Source organism: Acanthopagrus latus, chromosome 23 (genome assembly GCF_904848185.1).
Source record: "Acanthopagrus latus isolate v.2019 chromosome 23, fAcaLat1.1, whole genome shotgun sequence".
In the NCBI taxonomy this organism is placed as follows: domain Eukaryota; kingdom Metazoa; phylum Chordata; class Actinopteri; order Spariformes; family Sparidae; genus Acanthopagrus; species Acanthopagrus latus.
Genome location: NC_051061.1, coordinates 3,727,797 through 3,755,676, shown reverse-complemented (window position 1 = coordinate 3,755,676; position 27,880 = coordinate 3,727,797). Strand labels below are relative to the sequence as shown.

The 27,880-nt window shown below is 42.8% G+C and overlaps 1 protein-coding gene across 4 annotated transcripts; it reads right to left on the bottom strand.

The window, feature by feature from the left end:
• Positions 1-398: 398 nt before the first annotated feature.
• si:dkey-16p21.7 (serine/threonine-protein kinase BRSK2) lies at positions 399-27,155 on the bottom strand. Of its 4 annotated transcripts, none has more exons than XM_037090235.1 (20): positions 26,640-27,155; positions 26,140-26,234; positions 20,936-21,021; positions 20,536-20,676; positions 19,372-19,488; positions 18,738-18,771; positions 18,583-18,651; positions 17,933-18,079; positions 14,450-14,481; positions 14,019-14,183; positions 12,539-12,636; positions 12,207-12,357; positions 12,003-12,063; positions 8,678-9,290; positions 8,249-8,297; positions 7,445-7,568; positions 7,207-7,308; positions 6,950-7,058; positions 6,517-6,606; positions 399-6,183 (listed from the first exon to the last, which is right to left on the bottom strand). In XM_037090235.1, exons 1-20 carry the CDS (start codon positions 26,725-26,727, stop codon positions 5,951-5,953), a joined length of 2,604 nt encoding a protein of 867 aa, XP_036946130.1. In that variant the 5' UTR covers positions 26,728-27,155; the 3' UTR covers positions 399-5,950. The 4 variants fall into 4 exon arrangements, with proteins under 4 accessions (XP_036946130.1, XP_036946131.1, XP_036946132.1 ...); XM_037090236.1 differs by having other exon boundaries at positions 399-6,174; XM_037090237.1 differs by having other exon boundaries at positions 8,678-8,954.
• Positions 27,156-27,880: the final 725 nt, after the last annotated feature.

The following is a 27,880-nucleotide window of genomic DNA, read 5'->3' as shown; positions in this document are numbered from 1 at the left end:
CAGTCTTTGTGCTAATCTGAGATGAGTGGTAATTAGCAGTAGCTTTATGTTTAGGCTACTGTACAGATATAAGATTAGTGTTTAGATAACTAGCTAACAACAATGTACATTTCTTAAAATGTTGAGCTTTTTAAAGGTGTATATTCAAAGTAATGCCAGCTCAGCTTTGAGAACTTAATGTGTATTTTCTGATCCTGGTTGAATGTCACCTCCTAAAACCCTAAATTCTACAGACACATACCAAGCCCCAGAGTCCACAACGGAAGCTCTGTCTCTGCACTTAAAGTCCTTTTGTGAACCAGAAGAACTTCCAGTGGTGGAGTCTGTCACCATTTAAAAGGAGGAAAGTGACTTTAACATTTTTATGCACCATTAACAGAGAACACAAAACCCACAGATATTTCCATTGTTGTTTATTGGTCAGTATTTTTCACAGGCAATAATAATCATTGTCATAATAGTGCACTTTTCATTTTTATGTTATTATACTACAGACATTTCTCTTCATCGTTGTCATCATCATTATCATCATCATCATGAATTAGAAGTTTTCTCGACCCACCCTCCCCCACACACCTCTTCCTCTCAAGTTTTTCTCTGACTTCACAAATTCCTCCAGAGTGAAAAAAAAATAATAACTTTTTCTACTGCAGGGACTGGAGGTTCTACAAGATGTGGGAGGGGAGGGGAGGCGATCATGGGTGTGGCGTGGCAGAGTAGGGTGGGAATGGAGGTGAATATGGGAGTGAGACGAGAGATTATAGTCGTACAGTTCTTACTGCGGAAGAAGAATGAGCAATAATGATGAGCGGAAGAGTTGTACGGTGACTACAGTGTCGATAAAAGATAGTGAATGCTACATAGATATGGATTGCATACAATGGAGACAGAGAAAGGCATACAGTGTATACAAATGTATACAGCATCTGCATTGAAGTATACAGTGTGTAAAATGTATACAAGGGCAGGGGAGGAAGGGGGTGATTATATAAGGGGGGACATATGTGCAGTTTGGGCAAGGACGGGCGTGGAGCAGGTTTCAAGAGATACAAAGAGGATGAATGGGGGGAGTAGAAAATGTAAAGTGGATGGGTGAATGGGATGGGGGGGGTGATGAAGGAGGAATGAGGGAGGGACGGAGGGAGGGGTGAGATTACTTTCAATAGGGTAGTTTTGCGAGCGCGGGAAGCCTCTCAGCGGCTAATGTGCCGAGGGTCCCGTTGTGTGTTTGAATAGATTTTGATGCAGAGTTTGCTCAGAGTGCAGCACAATCTGGAGCAGCCTTCCTTCCTGTCTTAGCTCTTCCGATTTCTACCCTTTAACTTGCTTCTTTCTTCCTAGAAATGAATGCAAGGTGAACTTGACTCTAACCGTGTGTTTAAAAAAAAAATAAAGGACTATGACGTAACGCTCTCTTTCGTGTTTGTGAGTGTGTAACTGAAAGCCCCTCTAGCCCTCATTCCACTTTGGGGGCCCACTTTGAGCAGCAGTGATGAGAAAAGACGGCCTGGTCACTGACGAGAAGGGGAAAACAGACTAATAATCTTTCTTGCGTATCTCCATTTAGATTGCAGCACCGCTTACGAGTCCACTGTCAAGAAGAACTGGCAAACAGTTTCCCTAAAGCTTCATCTAACTATTCTGAGACAATGACGAAATCCCCCCTTGTGATTTGTCACAGAGGATATTATGAAAAGGTTCAGTTTGCACTTGGATGCTATTCTTGTGAAAAAAATTCTAGATTGCTGACCACATTTCAAGGAACTTGTAAGAGACTAATAATAGTACAGAAAATGGCAGATAAAAATGCAAACAAATGTTGTTTCTTTCCATTCTTGTTCAGTGCTCAGTGTGAGAAGAGACCAAGAGGAAGTCAATTTGGAACGTTTCAGAGTGATGGTTTGCACGAATAAACACACGAGTGATTTCAAAGGGAATGAATATGATAAGGAAAAAAATCTTTGTGTTCTAACGGTTAATGAATTATTCAGCACTCGGAGCCAATTTAAACATGCTGACATTTAACAAGTGTGTTTGCCATCTTCACCTTCTTAGTTTAACCTGTAAGCATGCTAACATGTGCTAGTTAGCTCCAAACCATAAAAGTGTAGCTGAGGCTAGTGGAGATGTCATTCATGCCGGTATTCTTTGTAAACCAAAGTCTTGGGCAAATTCTGAATTTGTTCAAGACTTTCAAGTGAAGGGATCACCAAAACCAGAGAGATAGTAGCACACATCATTAATCATTAATTAGTAAAGACTTCTTATTTAAAAGGCCTGTGTGTCTGTGAGTGTGTGTGTGTGTGTGTGTGTGTGTGTGTGTGTGTGTGTGTGTGTGTGTGTGTGTGTGTGTTTTCAGTGTCAAACACACCAATTGTGAGAGATTCCAGCAGCTACAAACACAATATAATGATGGGAGGTATTTTTGCAGCATCAATTTTCTTACTGTGCAAGAAAAAGGGGAGGAGTTGTTTTTCTGTCAGGGAAAGCTGGTTTGAGCTGCAGTGTCAGACATCTTGAAAGTAACATCTCCCTGTCTACACCCATCTCTGGCTTTTCATTAAATAAAATCACACTTCAAACAAATACATGGCAAATAAATACATGAATAAATAAATGAATAAATAGATTAATAAATAAATACATTTTCAATAAACATTATGGAGCAAAAACATGTCACCACTCTTGCGATCATTTCAGAAAAGTTTTTGACATTCACATGGTTAGCGCCGCCTTCTAATTTGTTGGTGTCAAACATGTAAACATTAAAAAAAAGAGCAGAAAAAAAGAGCAGAAAAAATGAACAGAACAATAAAGGAATGACTCATTCTTTATGTGTGGCTTCAGTTTTCCTTTCCCCCCTCCAGGCAGTACGTGTGCATTTTTATGACAACAGACACACCTGAGTCCTTTCTCTTCCTGCTCTTTAGTTTTCATTCTTTTGTAAAGTACATTATTTGTTCGTGTCCACCCGCCTTTCTTTCCCTCCATTTCTCCTTCAGACAGGCAGAAAGAACTGAGGCTTTTGTTGGGGCTCTGAGTCACCCTGCATCATTATGCATCTGTTGTCAAAGGAACATAGGAAGGGTTTCAATTGCGTAATTGTGGGTCTAAAAAGCTTAAACACTTGGTTGTCCTGTGCAGCCTCTTCATTTTAGTTTCACATTTCCATCATCACTCATCTCCAGCTACTGTCAAATCGTGGGATTTAATCCTCTTCTCAGTGAGGATAGAGTTGGACTTTTATCCTTTAAACAAAACTGACATGCCCTCGTGTAGACCTACATTAGAGGAGTTACTGGTCACTGTTATCATTCCTCCTGTCCACACTGACCGTGAAGTGATCCCTGCCTAAAGTCAAGTGGCTCTAATGAAAGAGAGATGACAAAATACAAAACCACCAAAATGCATGCTCGAAGTTTAGCTGAAGCTAATGACTTAGCAGTCTGACTCATTCGGTAGGCCCCATCTTTGTCCTTGCAATCATATGTAGACAATCATGAGGCTGTCTTCAGACCAAATCCGGCAGCAAAAACTTGGGTCTTCCATTCATTTTAATGAAGGTTATGCATTTTCAGACCGATCAGATCAGCGGCGTGAAGGACTGAATCCACAGTGATATACATATAGTGTAATGTATCATGTGTATTCCGTCAGTTTAGCATGATGCACTAGTTTAAAATGTTATGTTTTTTCTATCTGTGGATGCCAAAGATCACTGTAGGACTGGCACGCTTAACCTACTCTGGCATGACTAGTGATCAGAAGTAGAGTAGAACGGGTCAGTATCAGGCATGCTATTTAGCATGGCTAAATGCTACAGGCAATTTTCTGTGTAGCACTTGTGATCTATAGGTTTGGTCTGCTGCCTTGGTTTAAAACAAGATATAAGGATATGCTTCACACCCTGGTTGTTTAGTTTTATTTTGAATCCTTCCATGTGGACAAACGATCACAAGTGGGACCAGAATGCTAGTAGCATAACAAAATAGCAGCTTCTGCTTTCAGCAATCTGATCCGAGGGGGGTGGTTCAAGTTCACACCATGTCACACAGACGGGCCATGGAGTGACACCATCACGCTGCTGCAGCGTATTGTCGCATTCACAGCTTTGGTCTGAATACAGCTGTAAACAGACGGACTTACAAGCAAATAAGAAAACGTGTGATACTTTAAAAACAAGTACGAAGGAATCAGGAATTTTAGACAAAATGGCAGACTAAAGCAGGCACATTATTATCTATCTGGTGCCTCTCTGGTCAACTGACCATAAAAATCAGCCGTAAATATATGTATGTGTGTATGTATGTACAGGTGACTCCTGTCATTAAAATGGCTACATTCCTGCAAGTCAAAAGGTGAGAGCTGCTAGCTTGTTTAGTTTGTACCATTAGGAACTGGGTTAGTGTTAGGGCCATTTTTAGCACGTAACATAGCGGTAGCGATAGCGGAAGTAGGGGGGAAATGGCACCTGAACTAGGCGTCCACTGGCCCACTAACACCACCAAGTCTACATCCTGTGTGTCATGCTAGGCTCACTCAGACTGCTGAGGCCTTGGATTGGCTTCAGCTAAACACTCGCACCGACTGCAGCTTTCGCCCACTTTCTTTCGCAGTGGGGCAACGCTCGGAAGGGGTTGATTCACAGCCATTATGTAAAAGAGCAAAAACCACAGCAAACAATAACTTTAAAGGAACATATGGTATATGTTGTACTGAAATAGACTACATTATATTTAACACAACTGACTTTCATTGTCATGTTAAAGTGAGTTTATGTTTTTGGCTACTAGTTTTTCTTTTGCCCTTCCTTTGCTACCAAATAGATACCTGCTGCTAGCTATCCTTTGTTTTGTCTCTATCCATCCCCCTCTCTTCTGGTGGGAGTTTACACTTGTGAGACATTCTACCTGTGTTGTGACTGGTGCTCTCAAAATGTGGCTAAATGTAATTTGCTTTCCACTTTTTCTCCTCCGTTAAAGGCAATTACGGTATCATAGCTTCATCAGTGTAGTTCAGAAATAATTGTGGGACTTGATGCTGCTCATACACTTGAGGAAAAGTTGTGTCTCGTCTGTCATGTTTTCATGTTCACCTGGGGCTATATTACGTAGACCATGTCAGATCTATTCTCCACCATTCTCGTTGTGTTTTTCCCTCTGCTCTCAAGACGGCTTGGTTGGTAAAATACAGCATTAAGTTTGCAAATTATTCAGAAATGATATCCACTTTAACAATCAAATCTAGACTCCTCCTGTAATTCTTACTGTTTTTTCAAAAGACAACCTCATTTTGTCATTACACATTTTTTCTTCTTTTTGAAGTGAAGGGAGGAGAGGAGAGCATGCCTTCTGTCATGTGGCTCTTCATATTTCATCAGGTGGTGTTGAAGAGAGTCGGCGATCCAGGTGACATCTGGCTGGTCAGAAAATGATAAAAGAGAATGACTGAAGGGGCTCTGTTGGTGGCTAGTGTCTTCCATTTTGGCTGACTGATGGGAGATTTCCCGTCAGATTTGAAACTTGTATGTGATTGGTTGTTGGGAAGGGTATGTGCTTTCTTGATTCATCGGAGCAGGTGGACTGTGTGTTTCCCTGTCTGTGAACTTTTCCTGTATTTCTCTGGTAAGGTGGGACATTTTGGACAACCTGTCTTTGACTTCGTCCCTCTGGGGTGAAGCTGCCCTTGAAGGCTGTCTAGAGATCAGCTCAACCTGCCTCCTCCTCCAGTATACATTTCTGCTGAAACCAGCCTCTGTGGGGAGTTCTCTGTCATATCCCAAGATCAGCTTCAATGGAATACTTCCCCTCAGATATTCCATTGCTTTGGAGTAATGGTAGGAAGCAAGGCAGGAAGTAAGGAAATGGAACAGAATGTGGGAAGGACAGAGGGAAGGAAGAGAAAAAGGCCAGGCGGAAGTACCCTCGCCTCTCTTCCACAACATTCTTTTTCAGGGATGAGACTGCGTCCCGTTGGACGACGAGAGGAGTCTGGTCTTGTCTTTCCCTGACCCGCGCCTCTGTAAGACGGTCCCGCTGCTGCTGCCACTACTGCTCCCTCCATCTGCCGCACGCTCCTTCTCTCCCCGCTCCCGCTCCGATCCGCTTTCGGAACGCCGGGAATTCTGACGCGAAGGCGTGCTTGGCTGTCGGGAAAGCTGACCGTTCTTCTCATCTGAGGGGCCAGGGGTAAAATCAGGGAGAAAAGGCGTGAAACAAATAACTGAACTAACAGGTGTGCGTGCAGACATATCAGACTCACATTGTGGGGACATAGCTAACATGTGACATTGTGTGAACCTTCCTTATGGGGAAAAAGAAGAAAGAAGGAAAGTCCCCATAGCATAAATAATTCAAATTTAAGGTAAAGTCCTAGTTTTAGTTCAGGGTAGGGGTCAGGCAGGTAGTGCTTATGGTTATGATAAGTCTTCATGAATGAGGCTACAAGGCTGTGTAGTGTCCCAAAAAAGGATAAAAACACGACTATATATGTTGTGTGCACGTGTGTGATACTTACCAGCCAGTGCCTGCACGGAAGGCTGATCATGAGTACTCAGGAGCTGAGCCTGAATCGTTTCCACCACTCTTTTGAATCTGCGACTGGGACCTGAGAGGAAGGAGGATCGACTCATCGTTCATTCCAGGTTGCTCTGGCTCAGCAATTATAAAGTCTAACACAGTGAAACTTGAAACTCTAATTTTACACACTAAAAAAAAATAGAGTAGCCTCAAAGATATAGATTGAAAATACCTTGGCCACTTGGGGGCAGCAGAAACAGGTTGTAAACACGACACATACTATCACCTTTTAAGTTGGAGCAAGCTTAATTGAAACCTTCCTTCCTTTGTTGAACAGTCAAATTTTCAACACTTAAATCGCATTACTAAATTTTGGATACATATTTTCTGCATGTACACCACATGTCCAACAGCCAATAACACATTCACACCTGTTATGAGAGTGAAGGTGACACTGTAGATGCCCATCTCTCTTCTTCCTTCCCTCTCTGCTCGCTCCCTCTCTCGCTCCCTGTCTCCTTCACTGAAAGCAATGTCCACCTATGGGAGCAAAAGACCACACCATCCTTGAGTTCACAACCAAGATCACTGAATCACATGCATTTGTAAATATTAAGCTTTGAGTCTCTTATAACTGAAAAGGTAAACAAACAAACAAACAAACAAACAAACAAAAAACATATAATACTTGGAACTTGACAGGCTTCTGGAAGACAGAGGGGCCGCCGGAGGACTTGTACTCTGCCCGGAAACTGTTCTGAGACACCACACTGTGGCTGAGTGATGGGATCTGGAGAGACAAACGAAAAGGTTGACGCTCAGTAAAAGACATAACATCTTAAATATGTGTCTTTATCACCACAACTAGTATTATACATTATTGCTGAAAGTTATGGAGGCTCATCTGTGCTCTAGATCGTACTCACAGAGAGAAAGGCATGGACGATGTCGGCCTTGATAGAGCTTAGCGGCTTGTCTCGAATCATAACAAAGATCTGCTCCTCTTTCTCCAGGCTGATGAAGTTTCCGAACCAGGACCTCTTAGCAAGTCTGCAAATAGAATATGAGACACATTGGCTCCATTCATGCGAGTACAAATGAATGATACAAAATATTTGGTGTGAGACATATTTGATGTGTTATTTTTAGCTGGCCACGCATGACTGCCATTGCGTTCAGTCATAGATGGTCACATCAAGGAATGGGATATTTATAGCATTTTGGTCATTCTGTTACATTTGGCGTGACAAAAAACAAGCAGCAACAAGAATTCTGCTGCATTGGCGATCCAACACCCCCTTAATAAGCACATACACAAACATAAAATCATCCAGGAGGCTGGGGCGATGGAATGAACTCCAGCCAACTGGATTACAGAAAATGAGTATTGAGAGTACCAAGTTATAATGTCCACTGTTACAAAGTCCCTCTCTGTTTCAGCTTTTACTCTCCAATCACAGGCAGAGTAGGGCGGTCAGTGCCTAGCAAGGTAGTGTGATCCAAAATAACGCTGCTACAGCTGGTAACCATGGCTGTGGTACAGCTGTATAATGTTAAAAAAATGCTACATAACACAATAACGGAAAGGCAAAAAACCCTACAACCATTGTATGGCCTGTTTATAGTATTTTGTGGTGAGATTGTTTTGTCAACCCTCAAAAGAAACTTCTTGACTTTTGAGTTGCACACAGAAAATAGAGAAAGACAAGCTGAGGCATGTGTGGACTTACTCTGGACTTGACTCTGGAGTCAAACTGGACATGTCCTCTGATGTAGGGACTAAAAAAAGACAGAGACAGCGTCAGAGAAGGAGAGACAGAGAGAGAGAGAGAGAGAGAGAGAGAGAGAGAGAGAGAGAGAGAGAGAGAGAGAAAGAGAGAAAATGGAATAGGGCAGCAAATCTTGATGACAGGCCCTAATTTAATTGTCCTAATTACACATTATCACAGAATCAGACATTACACAACACAGCCGCAGGCTGCAGGCTGAGGCATACATAAGTGTCTTGGTAATAATAGAGCCTATCTCTGATGCCAATCAAGAGTAGGAGATTGTTTAGAAAACACGTTTTCAGTATGTACTATCTTAAATAATCAGTGGAGAGGATTCACAAATCATCATTCACTTTGTGTCTGTTTAAATTCTTCAGCTTCACTCACCTTGCAGTTTGCGCCGATGGAAGCGCGGCGAGCCCAGAAGGTTGTTTTTGAATGAGTTGAGCCTTGTTCTCCAGTGGGCGGAGCTTGAGGCAGCCAGACCGCCACTGCCTCCCGGACTGGAGGGCGGGGTCAGCGATAGCGAGGCCCCGCCGGCTCCGTCAGCTCTGGAAGAAGAAGATGAGGAGGAAGAAGAGGGAGGGGTGGTGGAGGAAGGGTGTTGGATTTGGTGCACAGGTGTGCCCAGCGGGGTGGGCAGCGGCGAGCCCTGTGGCGTGACCTGTGACACAGGAGGAGGGGTGGCAGAGGAGTTAGAGGACGAGTGGACATTTTTGGACTTGAACACAGATGGTGAAGGGAAGTTGAAGAAGCGTGGAATGGGGGACAGGAGTGGGGAGGGGGACGGAGAAGGGGAGCGTGGAGTCTGGAGTGGGAGGGACTTCATGGAGTGGAGCTGGGGCCGGTCAGTGGGGCCCTTTGAGGGCAGTGTTTGGGTTTTTGGGTCAGGCGCTGGGCGGGTAGGACGAGAGTTGGTGGCACTTCCTGGTTTTGGGTCTTTGGAGGATGAAGCAGAGGTGGAAGTGACTTCTGATTGGCTGAAAGTGAAGACCGGGCTCTGATGGGCAGACAGAGAGAGATGGGGAGAAGGAGGGACAGAGGGATGAACAGATGAGAGAAGGCAATGGTCATGGATTATGGTTCTGGAAACGATTCTTCATTAAGTCGCGATCAGAATCACCAAATGGAAGATGGACTTGATGATCTCTACTCTGGGGTATAATTGTGAGTGTAGTCCTTTTTTGTCCATGTTAGCATGTGCACACAGACTTATATATGAGGAAGCATGATGCGTCTATGAAATGGAAACATGTATGACTGAATGTGACAATATGATGGCAAGGGAAAACCAGCAGTGACAACAGTTATCACAGAAAAACAACAGGAAATTTGGTTTTGTGCTTTTGATGGCCAAAACTGATATCTATTTATTGAAGTAGTAGCAGATATTGTAGACTAAATATACTGTGTGTTCAATAGGAAAAGATTGGAAAGACAGATGTGGCAGCTTTCTGATTCATTTGACATCTAAAACTACTTTTCGTCTACAGCACTGCAGAGAGCTGACAAAGACTGACTGACTGATTGCCAGTGCAACAATCATTACAATATGTTGCCTTCAGGGACCATAAATGTAAAAATATTGCAAACGAAAGGATGAGGCTTGAATTTTTTCATAGTTAAGTACAAAGAAGACAGAGTTCAATATTTCAGAGAGTGATAATCTCTCTGATTTATGTATCCGGGACTATTTTCAGCTGTGGATGAATATACATAGCTAGCATTTACTGCAGAGTGGTTTATTTACCCAGTAAAACAGTTTGGCTCACTGATTTGTTGCATTTTTATTCCTTGAGTGTTTTTTATAGGTTCTTTTGCATTTAAAAAGTTCTTAAAAGTTAAGAACGTCAGAGTTGACGTCAACGGAAGCCCCCCTATCCAGTAGAAACACTGCTCATGAAGTGCCTGAAATGCCTCGTCAGTAGTCGATGTTCCATTTGCATAATCTGTGCCTAGATTCATGGTAGAGGTGAAGCTGTAAGAGGGGGATTACAGTGCTGCTACACTAGAATGTGTGAGAAAAAAAAAACATTCTAGTAGTTTTCTATTAATACAGTTATGAACCTGAAAATTATCACAACTTGTCTCCTTTAATAGTTTCTGGACAAAAATGGAATGCAGTGGTACAGAGGAAGAAGTTATATCACTTGCTGGCAACACAGAAAATAGTTAGCTCACTCAATTTATTGTTTGTTTTGGTCTTTCTGAGGAGATTTCTTGACAATATTAAAAAAATATAATTAGCCTTGTCTTTCAAATGTTTGTATAATATAACAGGGCCTAAATATCACAGATAAAGTCTAAATTAACAATGATTCCAGTATTTGATGTTTGATTTCTATTGTATATGCAGACAGAATGGAAGCCTTGCCCAAAACAGATGGCAGAAGTGTTATCAATTATATTTTCAATAAATGTGTCCTACTGTATCTATAAAAAAGAGACTATGGTCTGGGTAGAGTGTGCTTGGGTCTGCAAAATAAAAAATATGTAATTATGTACTTACTGTTAAAGGCATAATTTGACATTATGGAAAGTGTGCTTATCTTGCCAAGCATTAGATTATAAAATCGATACCACTCTTCTTTTTCTATGGTAAATCCAAAGCTTTGGCTGGCAGCCTGTAAGCTTATAGTTTAGCATTAAGACTGGGACTGGGAGGTAGTAGTTTCTGGCTCTGCTGAAAGGTAATTGTCTCACAAAGCTAGCTAATTCAAAAATATCAAATCTGTTTAATCTGTACAACTGAGTCTCTGCTGGTTGCTGCCCAGGAAGTTACTGCTCCCAGCCAAGAAATAGAAGGGTACAAATCCACTGGTAAATACCTCAAACAGCTCTTTTCAACATGTAGGTTTTTGTAGGGATTGAACAAACAAGATACAGCGTGTTAAGCAGTAGCCTTTAGAGGTTCTAGAAGAGCAATATTATTACCTTTGGACAGAGCTAAATATTCTGTTTCCCCTTGTTGTCAGTATTGTGCTACAGCTAACAAGATGGTAGTGTGTGCTTAATTTGAATTTATTTATTTTTTTACCATACGTGAGAGTGGTATTGATCTCCTCATCTAACTCTTGGCAAAAAAGAGAATAAGAGCATTTACTGCCTGTAAACAAAATAAGAAGTGTCTATAAGAACGTGCACTAGCACGGCTTATTTAGTGAAAATGGCCAGCAAGCAAGTTTAAAAAGCTCATGGATTATATTATCATATATTTGCTTTGACTTTGACCCTGTGCCATAAAGATAGCGTGTTCACGTTGCTCATTGAAATTTGTGAAAGGGAACGATGTAGCTTTAATCAACAGATGCTAAAACTGAGTGGAACTGTGCCCATTAATGCAGCTTTCTTTGCCAATCCCCCACTCGCACGAGTGTAATCATTTAGTCAGATTATGTCATGTAAAGCACACAACAGCACATTTTACTGACCCGGCCAAGACCATCGTAGGCGCAGCAAAATTAAAATGGGTGAGATTAATTTGGAGAAAGCAAGTATTTCGTAGCTGTGTGACTTCTCACAAGCTCTTGCAGCATCCAGATGGCTGATTTAAAGCCTGTTTCTCCAGAGGTCCAATCTTTTTTTCTTTTACTATGATTGTACATATTAAGCTGCTACATGTCAGAGGAAACAAATTGTAAGAAGAAGAACAATTGCTTCAATTCCACAGCTGAATTTACTTAACTAGAAAAGAATAGAATGACGTCCTTACCCTGGGACTGCTGAGAGGACTGGAGGACAGACCTGTGGACGCCCCACTGACTGAACGAGACCTTTTGAAGACAGAAACAAACAGCAGGCAGCTTCCATGAAAAAGTCCTTCTGTTTTTTTTTATCATTCTAACCTGTTCCCAATTTAATATCGAGGTTGTTGTTTTCATTTGAAAAAAGAAAATTAGTTTGTTCCGGTCTGTACCTCTGGCTGTGTGCGTTAGTGTCCAGGGCCCTGCGAGGTGGGGTGGGAGACCCCTGTTCTGTGACACTGAGGACCTCCAGGCTCTTCCTCTCCGGACGACAGCGGCCATGACGCGTCAGCATGGGCGAGTCCACGCGCTTCCTGGGTGGGTCTTGAAGGACAAAAATGTTAGTTAAAAACATTATTTAAGGATAGCTTTTTTTTAATTAAATCATCTGACATCAAGTTCTTCTGACATTAAGACGAGATTGACAATGAATATGATCCTTTCACGATACAGTTTTTGTCTTGTTCTTTGATAGACCATCAGCCACTCGAGCAAGTCCTCTCACCGATGTCATTTCTGGGTGGCAGATCCTCATCTTCACAGCTGGGGTATCGCTCCTTCCTGTCCAACAGGAGGTAGTAAATCATCTTCTCTTGGTTCTCCCTGCAGAAGAAGATGCAGAGACACTCAGAGAGGAGACCAGAAGAGACGGACAGTTGAACTAAACTGGAGAACACTCAGAGTCTTGTCAGGGTCAGCAGAAATTCCAGGATGGCTGCAGCTAATCATCCTGGATGTTCACATAATAATATATTCACGTAATAATACTGTAAAACTGACGGTCCAGTCAGGTCGCATACTAAGTACATTTTTTAATTTTTATTTTCTGAAAGGATAGTGAATGTGTATCAGGTAATTTAAAGTTGCCCCTTGAGTGGAAAAGTCGTCTCAGTTGACATTTTTGTTTCGTTTTGTTAACTAGCTAATTAGCCGACAAGCTAATTAGCTGCTTATCTACACATCCAGCAATCACAGATCAACATGAATGTTTTCAGGTGTTGTGGCCATCTGACCAATATTTACTCTGGTTATGCTTTTCTCAAGGTCTTAAGGGAATATCTGGATTTTAAATGGTGCAAGGTTCATGGTCATAAGATAATACATGTGTATAGTGACAATAAAGGCATATTCTATTCTAATCTATTCTATATCGCAGGATGTTTATTAAGGTATGACTGAAAAGAAAAGGAAATCATGGTCTGGACTGAAACAAATTCCACAGAGGAAATTAACCCTCATTTTCAGAATGACAATCCTAACTCGGTCCCTAACCTAACTTTGCCACGCTTTACACTAGGTATGTCCCTTTCTTACTGGTACTGACACACTGAAAGCTGCTGTAAGTATTACTTTCTGATTCAAATGAGCTTCCAAATAGCTCTGTATTCCAACAGTAACCACTGTCACAGAATGTCAACCCTTTGTTAATACAACAACACTGATGAGGGCTTCGCTATGAATATGTGTAGCGGCTCATTTTGTTGAAGAGGGCTGCACTGCTGCGGCTGTTGCATTGTGGGTAGCGAGAAGCCCGAAATCACTTCTGCAGAAAAGGGGGACACAAGGGGATGGGCGGGGAGAGTCAGATAAAAGAGGCATTGTTGCCCTTGTTCCTGCCATGCCAGGCAGATTAATGAAGTAAGTAATTGACTGGCCACAATGAGAGAACGAGGGAGACAGGGAAAAAGAGAGAGAGAGGTTGTGAAAGAGAAATGAAATTAACTACACACACAATTATACAGTTTTTTTTTAGCATGCACGCAAGCACCCTATGCGAAACGTGACAGATCTGCTCAACTTGTTCGATGATTACATGTACTCAGGGATCAATAGGTGCAGCGGAGACACATGTTTATGCATCAGACAAATCATTGATGTTTGAGTTCTTTCATCATACAGAGCATATCTGCTTCTAAACCGTGGTGCACACTCATGTATTGCCATCTACTCAAAGTGGAAATATATGACGGGGTATATTTACTCACTCCTCACTTGTAAGGTCCTGTGTGAGCTTGACCCGGTCCCTGAAGCATCCTAAGGAGTACATGCTCTCCAGGACATCCGGGTCCAGGTCTGTTAAGGACAGGATCCTCTTCACACACACACGGCGGGGGGGTGGCTGCTCAGGGCAAGGCTCGTTACGACCACTCCTGATCGGAAAAAAGGTCAGCGTGTGGGGTTAGCACGTGTGTGAGGTCCAACATCACACACGTTGAATGTCGACAACAGTTGGGTAGGGCCAGGGAAAGAATTTGACTGTTAGCACATTGTTGATTACAGTGTATACAGCTGGAACATTTTGAGGTAATTATGAACTATACAATGGGAGCCGTGGGTGGGACTGGCTGGATTGAAACAGGGAAAATGCAAAGAAGTTTTGAAAAAAAAAAAAAGTATGAAAAATGAATGTACTTACTGGTACCAGGCGTGTTTCTGTATTGCTTCTAGCTGCAATCGACAAAACCATAGGACAATATTAAAGCACTGATTCAAAACATGTCTTTTAATCAAGTTAACCCTTAAATCCCACACGTTAACAATCGTGAAACATCTGCTGTCAAACTGTCCAAGAGGATTTTTGTTTTTCCTTCTGGAAGTTTAAAGCTTACAAATCAGCATTGCAGATAGACTCATAATGCTAAATTTAGCTGCTCTCTTGCACAGTGTGAGGCATAAAGTCATGAATTAAAGTAATAAAGCTGTGTTGTTGTTGTTTGTGGAACATCAAAATGAATGCTGCTCCAGGACCATCACTGAAACTGACCAACCGTGCTGTTGAAATGTTATAGCTTTGCTCAAGAAACACACTAAAAACTCCAACGAGAAACGTACGCACATGGAGGGAGATATTCTTTCTAACGAGTGGTTATCATTGTGAAGGACCCTATTTTAACCCAAACTACGATACCTAATGAAGAACTTTCGCTCACAAACCTAACCAAGAATTTTAGCTTGCTAAATCTAACCACGCATTTTAATCCTCAAACCTAACCACATTGCAACAGACAACAGAAAATCATGAGTGAACTTAACTCAAATATAATAACCCCAAAGTTTAACAATTTGTTCCAAACATGTCCTCGGTAAAAGTCTTTTAACCCACACAGTCACAATCGCTTACTCCACTTGCAGACTATATCAAACATCAAATATCATGTTGCAGGAACAAAACCAAAAAACGCAGTTTCACTTAAACCATGTCACCTGCGCCCTGATGTTATCCTGAGCCATGCTGGCAGCATCAAATATCTCAACAGTTACCAAATGGATTCTGCTTCTACTTTCCCAACAGAAGAAAGTCTCCCTGCAGCCCAGTCCTAAATACTCAAGCATATTATGTGCTGTATAGAAGTCCCATCCCTGCATTAGGACTGCACACAGTGGTAGCCATCTCATCAATACTGCACGGTATCTCTAGGGGCTGGAATAATGGAGCAGCTGCAGTTCTGCAAGAATGTAAAAAGTCCAAAGTGGGCCCGCTGTGAACGCCGTATTTCTACATCTGCAGTGAAAAACCCAGAAAGCAGCTGCATGCAGTATCTGCCTTGTGCAGCACAGAGCGGATGTGAATGGGATGAACATGGCAAAGGGGTTCATTTCCGAATGTCGTCCTTTCTAGCTACAGCTACTTTAGAACTGGATTGAAATTTGTCTCCCTGCTTGGTGGGTGGTTGCCATGGAGGCAACAAGCAGACGGACAGAATGAGAGAGACAGTCTGACCTGGTTTCAGGCTCCATTAATCAACAGCTCATCAGACGAAGCCACAGCTTTGATTAAATCTGCTCTGTTGTGGCAGAATGACTAACTGACCAGACATATTCTTTCTCTCTGTCTTAATTTTACAACATGTAGCAAACCACATCATCACAGTCGTCTCTGTCTCCCTCCAGCTCCCTCATTTTCTCTCTGACCTGAGTGCAGTGGAATTTCCTCCAGCAATCCATTCACTCAGTCATTCGTTTATTCACTGAATCACCCTCTCGTCTCCGTCTTTCCTCTGAACAGCCACGTTCTTTTCGAGCCTTGCTTTTGGGAGAGAAAGTTGCCATTTGGGTAATAAGGAAGAAAGGTCCTCTCGTTTTTCAACCTCAGTGCCTCCATACTTCTTAACACTGATGACGCCACTTGATCCATTCATTCTTCTAAATAGATGCATATACACACTGTAGGCCTCTCTTTAGTCCTGCCTTGTCTCCAAATAAAATGCCTTTGAGGCCAGAAATAAGGACTCAGGTCAGCCCCGTCATGGCTGACTCTGCTCCTGCCTTTCAGCAGTACCGGAGGCCCAACTCTCTGCTCTGTTCTTTCCACCTTCGTCATCTCCCTCATCGCAGTGTAAGGTCTTGTGTCAGAGACAATTTCTGTCACATCTAGAAGCAAAGCCTAGGGCTGGGTCTTTTCTTTCTTTTCCTTCCACTATCCTGAAAGCCTGCTTCATACTTTCAGTGCTGAAATGGTAAGACGGCGCTGCGTTCCGTCGGTCCAGTACCTACACCACCATACTGCTGCATACGCCAGAAAAGTTTCAGTGCATCCAAATACATAGTAGGTCAATCGCAGTATGACAAAAATAACAAGACGCCCTGCTGCAGCCAGCATGCTGTTCTGGCTATTCTGACCCACAATGTCGGAACGACTCGGTCGCTAAGAGAGGACAGACAGACGACACTCTAAGCTGCATCAAAAAAAATGTTTTCCATCAAACTTCGCACAGCGCATTGCGACTGATATATGAGCACGAAGGTCAGATTTCAAGGTGCTGTCATGACAAAGTAGTGTACCCTTCTTTTATGAATACTGCTCGCAACAGTACTTACTTTGTGAGTGAAGTACTGTAGGTAAGTAAAGAGAAAGTATGCAATTTAGAACACAGCTGGAGAGCGGCGACAACGGACCATTTACTGAGTCCCCCACCTTCCGTTGCTGCCATTGCTATATCTTGTCAAGTTCAATCATTTCTGTCCAGTGGGTCTATAGGGGAAGTTCTAAAGCACAACGACCTGAATAGCCCCTGTGTCCCACACGGTGGCTGCTAATAACAATAAAATCACTCCTCAAATCCCATGCATTGCAGGACAGAGCAGCCTCCACACAGTGAATAACTACCACACAGCTGATGTGCTGGTTGTGAAGTTTCCTTAAAAGCGCTCAGTTACTACTGTAAGTGGTTAGCTGGTTAGCAGGACATGCCGACCTTTGCAGCTACGTTATAGCAGATGAACCCAATGTTTAATCCATTACTTGAAGTTAGGATATTGTTTTGATGGTTTTGGAAAGGCTTCTTAACTCTTACGACAGCCCCTTGCACATTTGTTCACCATGTGGGGAGATCCAAAGCTACTCAGGCATGCTATTTGCTAAGCTACATGAATGGACAATAGTTGTTCAGGGGTTTAGAAAATGTTCATTTAGGTTTATTAGAGCCACATTATGGATATGCTGGCTGAGCTTCCTGATCATTCATCTGAGATGCGTGCAGAGAGAAATATATAGTCAGGACATTTTGCTTGAGTGTACTTATTGGATTTGCTTAGTCATGTTTATAGTGTCCAGTCGTCTAAGTCTTTCTGCCAAGTGATTGACATGGGGGGAAACATCTTTTGGCAGACATTGATTTTGATACATATGATCACAGAGGGCACCGGCAGAGATGCAAGATGCTCCATCTCAACAACGCTCTGCAATGGACTGACGCTATGGTGTTTGGAGGAAACGTCTCATCTGCTTCAAAGCAGATTTCATATTTTCGTTAAGGGATGGAGCAAAAACATGTGTCCAGTGTAAACCCTTGTTCTCTGATTCAAAAATGTATATAGCTGCAAAAAGAACAATGCCATTGACTTTGTTAGAGCGTCCCTTCCCTCTTGCTAATCAGCCCCATGGTCCCTAGCACCTCACCGTGAGTCTCTTGTCAGCGTTGACTTCTATCATTCCTTTAAGCAACGCTTGGCAGTCAGGAGGTATAAAGTGGGGCATGTGGAAAACCCCGCTCTTCACTTTTTCTAGAAGCTGCCGCAGGTTATCATGGTCAAAGGGCAAGGCACCCTGGGAAGGAACGGAAGAAGATGGAGCGGGATCAGAAAACAGATGACAAATGAGCAAAATCAACCAACCAGCACCTCTAAAGCTAAATAATCATAACTATACATTGTTTGTTTAACATTTACAATGACTAAAGGCAAACATGACAATTCACATTTTTAAGGTAATGATTTAAATTTAGAGATTAAACAAAAAGACATTCTTTTAAAGGTTCCCTGTGCAAGATTGTAGTAGACAAATACAGCTATGTCTCACAAAAAATGGTATTCATATTAAGGGCTTCCCAAAGATGTCTTTTTTTCTTTTACATCCACTTTTGCTGGTGGTCCTTTTCTTCCTTGATTTTAAATGCCGTCACCTGTGTCACCCACATGCCTCTGCAGCCTACTACCGTGCTTAGCAGACCACAAGCTATCAACAAAATGGTGACCAGCCCAGTGGAGTTTGGGGCAGGGAAAATTAAATCTGGAAAGAGGAGAAAAGAAATGATGTAAGAAGGATCTTACCACAAGTAGAGCGAAGAGGATAACTCCACAACTCCAGACATCTGCCCTGCGACCATCGTACTTCTCCCCCTGAAACACAGATGTATGGAGCATTAGACACACATGCACGCATTCGCGCGCACACACACACACACACTAAGAGGGAAGTAACTTACCCTTATGACCTCTGGGCAAGCATAGTGAGGGGATCTATAAATAGAGAAGAGAGGAAATTATCAAATGATTGAACCAGACGAAGACATACAAAAACCTGACGACACTTGCTCTTTTATCACTGAATAGGCTGAATAGGTGAATCCAGGTGAAAGCTACAATCCCATACTAAATTTATCTGTTAAATCCACGTTCCCCCTGATGAGTGATGGGCAGGCGGTTTAAAAATGTTTAAGCTTTTGATGAACAAAGCCATCGATTATGTAAATAGAAACACAGTGGAGCGTCAAATGGATGTTCCTAACGCTCCGCACACTTTGTGTACATCACCGAACTGTTTAAATCTGAAAGTCATAACTGATCTCACTACAATGATGCACTGAACTGTTCATTTGAAGCCAACTTGCAAAGTGGAGGATTAAGTTGATCACTCTCTGATAGAGTGGTAAGGAAGCCAAACTTCCTGTATAACAACCAACTTTAGAAACATGCATATCGCCTTTGCACAATAAGGAGGAGTGAAAAAGGAAATATAAATATATACACAATTTAAGATGAAATTTGAAAAGGTATATGACCAAAGTGAGTCGGACATACACTAACAAGTTACTTAAACCCGTTTGGTCCAGTACTCACCCACAACTAGTTTCCAAGAGGCTGTCCCCAACTTGTAGCGAAGCCATGCCAAAGTCTGCTATCCTGATGTTATTCTTCTCATCCAGGAGAAGATTCTCTGGCTTCAGGTCTCTGTGACTGAACACACACACACACACACACACACACACACGTACACTTTGTTGACATCTGAGGGGCATGTCAACATTTACACCAAAATGAGATCTACAGGATTTTGCATCTATCAGTGGAGGCTCTCATGTAAATCATGATGATAATTCAGTTTATGTCAGTTTGTGCAACCCCTCAGATAATATAAGGTACCGGTTCAATCCGACACAATGCATATAGTACATACTAAACCAGCTTCTAACTTTTTGTGGGGTTTGGACAAAGTCTTTCTTGTGCAGTACGCATAATCCGTTGGATAATACTGACAAAAAAAATGATCAAAATCAACTCATAGAGGATAGAAGAAAGTAAAGATTCACCTGAAGTAAAGACGGGTAAAATCTGTTCCCTGTGTTTCAGAAGTGCTCAGACAGACATTTGTTGTGTTAGCGTCATTTGGTTTCGGTTGCACGATTACAGTAAAGAGGATTTTCAGATGGATCTGATATTAAAGCTTGTTCTCATACCGACTCATAAACCTGGACTTTATGTAGTTAAATAAAACATCTGTCACATTTATGCATGACATAGGGTTGTTACTGTGTTACAAGCTGATTATATTCTTATGTTATTAATATAGGTCTATGATATATGATATTTGACATTATTAGCTGAAAGGTTGTGAAAAGTCATAGTGTAGTGAGCTATGTGGCAGTGGCATTCATTCATGCGACTGCAATGAAGCTAATTTTATGTGCTAGCAGCTTTTTATTTCCGGCAACTGCCAACTTCCTGGTTACATCATCCCTGTCGCTCTCTATCGCCTTTTTTTCTTTTCTTTTTTTTTAAAAAAAAAAAAAAAAAAGAAAGATTATATATTTGGCATTTTCTGGACAGCTGATAGTGAAGGAGACGACAGGAGAGGAGGGGAGAGAAGGGTGTGACATGCACCAAAGGTCAACACAGCAACGACTGGAGTCAAAACTGGAAATGGAACCAACACAAACACACACACACACACACACACACACATACAAAGAGCAGGACTCATAAGGTCATTAGCCTCTAACAGACCATATGGAGTGGCTGTGGCAGAAGTCAAGAGCAGATATGATCTGCCTGAAGAACTTCCTGGCCTCTTTGGGAGTCAGCCTGCCCTTCTTCACCAGGTAGTCAAATAGCTCTCCGCCAGACACGTGCTCCAATACCAGGTAACTGGGAGACAGAAGGGCAGAGAGAGATGCAGAGAGAGATGAAAACAGGTGAAAGTAGCTAACAAACAAAAGATTTACAACCCCCACCCCGCCCCAAACACAAGTCACGGATGCTGGTGATTTATCTCAGTTTTGTCTCCCAGAACCTTATTTTCCTTCTCAGATTCAAGGTTGTTTCTGCTCTGGCAGAGATCCAGAGGCAGAAGATTAAGAAAAAAAAAAGTAGTCCACAGACGGGAGAAAGACAGAGAGATACTCACAGGTATTTGTTATTCTCATAGACGTCATGCAGCTTCAGAACGTGAGGGTGCTCTATTAGTTTAAGAATAGCTATTTCTCTCTCCACCTGCATAGACAAAGGCAAGGGAGAGGAGTGGAGAAAGGTTAAGAGAGAGAGGGAGAGAGAGAGAAAAAAAGAGTGTGGTTAAAAATGACGGCGATTGAAATGTCAGCGGGAGGAGAGAGGCAGGAAGGGAGGAGGCAAACATGAAGGCAGAGTTAGGTCACATATGACGCAGACTGAGGCGGCGTGAAATGTTATTGTAAGTTCCTCAGCAATCGCTGCCGGGCAGAAACAATTTGGTGAAGGTGTGCTAACATAAGGAGTTTTACAAACTGAGGGGGCAGAATAAGAAAATAATGCTTTTCATGAGGAGCATCCATCTGGGCTACTCAGAGATGAGAGGCTAGCCATCCCAGATAACTAAGGTAGCTATTGTTACGGCCAAGTCAAGGAGGACACCATTGATGTTTACATCCCACGCTGTCTGAGGATCATTTTGACTGGCCGAGTTATCATTTCATTCCGTTGCGGTATTTTCTTTAGCGTGAGGCACCACAAGCAGAGTGCCATCTTCTGTTATATTCATGAGTAGGCAGACGTCTCCGAATCTCAGCATCTTACATCTTTTCACATTTGTATTTGAGAGAATCAAATCCATTTCGCTTGAAGGTGTAGAAGAAACAGACAGAATTTCAAGGTAGTTCCAGAACTAACGAGGGCAGCGTGACCACCAGCCCCATTTCAGACAGAGGTTTCACAGTAGCGCCACAACAAAGGCTCGCCTTTACCGAGGCACCAGCGAGAGCGCCAGACATTTTCCCATAGGCTTGACGATTAACATTTTAAAAGAAGTGACTGTTAAACACGGGATACATTTTTTTTTTTCGATGTCTCACTTTCACATTTAAAGTTATTTGGTCCAACAGTCCAATCCAGAGTTAGCCGGGCACCTACTGTAAGTTAGCCGGCTCGCCTGGCGGAGGTTTCTAGAGTGTTCTATGGGCTGTGCAACACTGAAGATCATTTAATTAAAAAAATGTAGTTGTTCTTCCATGCTGATCTGGAACTGGGTATACCCCGGAAGCTGAGCTTTTTTGGTTTTAAAACGCCATCCAGCAGCTTTCACAGGAAGGAATGGGGCTCGAAACTGTCCTCCCATTACTGTATCCAGATGCAGAGCAAAGTTTTCCTGCCTTGAAAAAGCCTGTGTGATTGGAGCTACTAACTGCAGCTAGCTGTACTCCTTGCTGTAGCTATCTTTGGCTATAGCGACTGGCTGCCATCAGTGCCTGGGTCACCCGGGAGCACGACCACTGCGTGTAATAGGGCTCAGCTCAATCAGACTAAGCCGCCTCCCTGTGAACATGGCTGGGCACCAGACTGGGACTGAACACAGTCTAAAAGACAGACGTATGAGGTGATTTACAGCAACTCTGATCAGGACTATGACTGGACAAGAAGATATGTATTTCTGAATTTAGTCTGTTAACTTTTAAGACTAAGCAGCTCTCGTATATCTCGCCTCTTGTGGTACAAAGTGGTATAATGAGGCAGGATGGTCTGGGGCAAGCTGGTTAGTATGCTAACATCAGACTTCTCTGCAAAACAATACATATAAGTCTATGAAAAACCATCAACACTTGTTTATTTCACACTTGAATCGACATGTTGATCATGTTTTAAACTAAAATTCTGGCCATATCGTAACAATGATGAATGAGGTTTGCTCATGAACTAAGATCATACGGGATTGATTAATGAAAAGCTACATTTGATCAAGTTTACTTCATACAATTCTCATACACCCATATTGTTAAAGTTATTAGTCAATGTGCTCATTTCTCCTCAATGGGAGATTTTTGTGTATTACGTTCCATCCCAGTGTTTCACCAGACAGCATGTTCCTGCTGAACAGCGGTGGACTGTTAGTCTAATGTGGGCTATAGATTTTGTCCCTCATCTTTTACAGTGATGATTTGGTCTCTTCATGCCTAGTAGAGGCGGTAAGATCACAGTGACTACATAAGGCCATGTCAGTGTTCTCTTATGATGGACTTGGATCCTGTCAAGTGAATGAACTGAGTTTATCAGATCTCATTTCAGCACCAGCAATTGTCTAAATGACCTAGTAAACAGTCTCACACATGACGCACAATATTGATTGATTATTGGATGGTACATTTATGCTCCCATTCTCATTATCCTTTGAGGTCTTTCAAGGTCTTTGGATTTTGAACCATACAGTCTGAAACATGCTTAAAGGTTCTGATGAATCCTTTCATAGGGGCATATTCTATTAATTTAAGGCCATATTTGATTCATTTGTAGCTATTTTGCCAACAACTAATTAGACATTTAATTTGATAGTAAAAGTAAGGGATTGTCTAGGTCTGTAGTAAGATGTGAAAACATTTGGTGGCCACTTTATAAGGTACAACTGTACAATCTCATGCAGTCCATACATCAGCCCTACAATAAAATCTGTCTTTCAGGTTCAGTTCCTGTTGACATTATTGACTGTATTACATGCTTTTCCTCCCTACATGAGGGGGACAGAATATCCCAGAAACATCTAAATAAAAAATGCAGTCCAATCCAACACCACAGCTAGCTATGACTTCAGTGTTAATAAACACACTACCGGCATGATAAAAGTAGGCTTTGTCTCAGCACAGTGGTTTCGTATTGCATTCAACTCAACCTAATAGTGTGGACACTAAGTGTACGTGAGAGCATAGAGAATGGAAATCAACAGAAACTAACTTCTTATGTTTTTGCCTGTGAGTCGTGTTGTGGAGCCCTCAAGCAGGAAGCTAAAAGTGAAAAGCCACATTTGGAGTGTCACTATAAAAAAAAGACTTTGGTTCCTTGTATTTAAATGTGCCCAGCTAAAGCTAGCAGACAGCAGCCCCGTAATGCTGTTACTGGCTGTTAGCACACAGAGAAGGCAATGGGCAGCTGTCCAAAGCAATACTGCCTAAACCAGAGGAATAGGGACCAGTGGCATTTGTAGAGGATGAAGGGATGGAGGCTATCTGTCTTGTATTTGTCATCCGGGCTAAAGAAAGTAATCTGGTCACGTTTGCCTGATCTTACGTACTGTAGAACAAGGCTCTGTCGTTTAGACACAGACCAGTTTCGAAATCTGTATTTCAGCGTTTGACAGAGATGCTTGTTTGCTGTAAACATATCACACCAGCACACCACACCAGACTTCATTCTGCGCTGAAGTGTTCCCCGTGCACCCTGCCGTGCTTTGAAAACTGCTCAAGGCTGCGTGTAATCAGCCACATTAGAAACGGCAAACATTTAAAAAAAAAAAAAAAAACAAACCTATTTCAGTTTCATTTGAGTCCAGTGTGTTTCAGCTGCAGTAGCTTTCATCAGAGGGCTTAATTAGCAGAATGAAATCATCTCTATTGTTCGGTATACAGAAGCAGTGCCCACACACTCGGCAGCTCCAAGTTACAACACACAGATGGGCTTTTCTTGACGAAAATATAGACTCCATTTCTGTTGCTATTTCTGCAGGCTGGAGAGTGCGAGCTTATGATTTGAGCTTCGTGGTCAAACCCAGCATCACAGCGGTTTGGCGGATAAAGTGACAAAATTGAATTCATGGGATGTGTGCACAATGGACATGAGCTGTCCATTAAAAGTTAAAAATGTATCATCGGTGTCTACGTGCACACATCCAATATTGTCAGTATAATACTGTCAACTGCTTTTTTGTTAACCTGTGACAGAAATCACAGTCTTCCCCTAAACTTAATCGGCATCCTACGCAAGTCTTTCTGTCCGTATGTTCTTCCACATATCTCGCGATCCGCTTCACACTTGGCAGGTTGGTGTAACGTGAACATGCAACAATGTCTGCGCTGGCAGTATGGCTCTGCAGGCTCAAGCCAGGCTCACAATACAGTCCCATCCAATTTTGAAATCAGGTTGCGCCACACACATAATGAGAAACCCCACAGGTTTTTTTCCTTCGCTTTAATCTGAAACACACCACACGATTTTAAAATAATGGCCCAAATGCACACTACAAATAAGACAGTCGTACCAGAGGGAACAATGCATTACCTCATGTGATCCCTCTCACACGGTCTCATGGGGAAGCAGACGTAAACAAAATGGAGCTGGGCCTGGTGCAACGACTTATTGTAGCTGCGCGTTGCAGTGAAAAACAAAACAAAAGCATGAGGTGAGATGAGTCTGGATGATCGGGGAGAACCACACAGGGTTTTTTTTTTTTTATTCTTCAGCAAGATCTGGAAGTGAGATTTTACATTCCTGTCAGCAGCCGTATGCTAACTAACATTAGCCTCGAGGGCCACAATGTTCATAGTTGCTCTGCAGCACCGTCAGCTGGTCCGGGATGGCTCTCTCATTTGGTGATTGTGGCCCAGCTCGGACAGTGCAGATGTAATCACCCACCCAGCTTTTTGTGAGCAGTTTGAGAGGCTTGAGACTGGATGTGTAACCCCTTCACATTACCAGATAATCTGTGCTGAGCAGCAGGTCTAACAGATTCATTTTCATGACTGTTTCACAAACTGACAATCTCTTTTCCTAAACGTACCCAAAATGTTTTTTTTTTTTTTTAAATTGCGTTGCCCTGGAGCCCAGTCAGTCACTGTATCCACACCACTGATGATTATTAATCAGAAATCTCACTGTGTTCGTATTTTGCGACTGTCATCCTCACGGTTGTCGCAATATCGGTATCAAGGTGTTTGATCAAAAGTAGCATGAATCATGATTTTGTCGCCCAGTCCGAGCAGTTATGAAGTGCTAATCGACAACATTTAATGTATCGTATCATAGCTTTGATATACTGTGATATTTTTTGAGGACAGTATTACCCAGCCCGAACTGAACCTATCCACAGAACTGATGCAAACCCTCAAACCTCCTGTCCAACCCGACAACCTCTCTGCAACTCCAGCAGGGTTCATTCAGTCAAAGAAACGTGGCGCACACACGGGTGGCAGCTGTGCCAAGGTTCACGAAAAACGTCTGAAAATAGGCGTCCGTGTACGTGAGTCCTACAGATGATACTGTGTGACTACTTCACAAACTGCCAGGATCTTATAAGGCACAGGAGGACACCAGATGCAGCCCATAGATAGATAGATATATGAAAACAGACAGACAGACAGGAGAATATAGGTGCTGTACCTTCATTAGAACTGATTCGGAGAGTTTCTCTCTGTTGACAATCTTTATGGCCACCTTCTGCCCTGTGATACAGTGGACGCCCAGCTTCACAAGTCCTGAGAGACACACAGAGAGAGAGACAGAGAGAGAGAGAGAGGGGGGGAGAAAATGTTTGAGCATCAGAAATCATCATGCAGTGTGAAAACAGGAAGGAGGCGATGTCATAAATTATTCAAAAAAGCTTTACTGACATTGTCCCAAACATTGACCAAACTCTACTCACAAAAGGACCGAGCTGAATAGGCATGTAGAGGCCTTGTGTGACTTCTCCCCCCCCCTTTCAGATACTACAGAAATGCACATCCTGTAATGTACTTTAGAAGATGCTTGAATGTGGTTGTAGCAGAACAGAAGGCTGAGATAAGAAGACTAACGGGAGGAGTAAAGGATGAAACCGTGACTATCATGTGTCGCTGTGACTCCGGACGGTGCAGACGTCCTGTCATCCAGGAGGCTCCTACCTGTCTGTCCCTTCCCGAGCGTCTTCTCCAGCCGGTAAGGCCCCACATACTGACTGGACTGGCCCACCGTCAGCTCCTTGCTGCTCATCCTTCCTTCCCGAGGTGAAAATTTCCCGTCCTGATGTAAGGCAAGATCAAGATAGCACTCGCCCCTTCTCCGTGCGTAACGCCTTAACGCACATCCCCGGGCGGCGGCAGAGGAGCGGAGAGGTAACGGAGGGACTGGTCGTGATCTAGAGCCGGGCCCTGCAGGCTACTCCCATGCACTTGTTTGTCATGCGGTCAGGTCCGTGCTCTGGAGTGAGAACCGGCCCAGTTTCCACTCTGTAAGGCCTAGAATAAACTCAAAGTCTCGGGTTGTGTCTTTTTTTTTTTTTTTTTAAATCCTTCTTTTTTTTTTTTTTTCAGATTGTTTTCACTACAGCGCGGAAAGCAGCATCATTCACAGGGAAGGTAGCTGAGAAAGAGAAGAGGACGTGTGAGGTCTGACCGGTGCCCGTGATGGTCCACAGTAACGTGTCACATTAAGCCCACCCGCCCCCCCCCCCAGACCCCTGCTATAAATAACAGTAGTTTTAAAGCTGATTGATCCTGTGTAGCTTATGCGGCTGGCCAAAAGTGAAGCAGAACAAGAAAAAAAGAAGAAGATCTCATTCAGACCTGGACAAGGAAGGCTACATTTGCCACAGATTGATTTCTGTAAGAGCAAAGTCTCAAATATCCCAAGTCAGAATGCCCTGATTGAATCCATTCTCTGATCGATATCAGGGACCCCCCTCCTCCTCCCTGCTGCTGCTGCTGCTGCCACCGTCCAAAAATGTTTCCACAATCCTCCCAAGCTCGCACATTCCCGTTTTTTGTTTTTTTTTTCTTTTTTAAAAATATAGATTTATATATCTCCTCCAAGCACCAGGCCTAGTTTCGGTCGGGATGTGCCTTTCTGTGCAGACGCGGCGTTGTCCAAGATAATAATCTATTATCACAACAGCATCAGCAAGAAGAATGGGTTTTCCAATATCCGGTGCACACTTTGGCTCACCCCTCCCCGGCCCTGCATCAGGAAATAGAGGAAGAGGGGGGAGAGCATCAAAAAAAAAAAAAAAAAAGGAAGGAAGGAAGAAAGGAGAAAAAAAGGCAAACAGCTCCGGGGCGGACCTGGCGAGACAGGCGATACGCGCCCTCGGTCGGGACAGCTGCGCAGGGAGAAGGTGCGCTCGGTGTGCCGGAGGAGGATCAGCGCA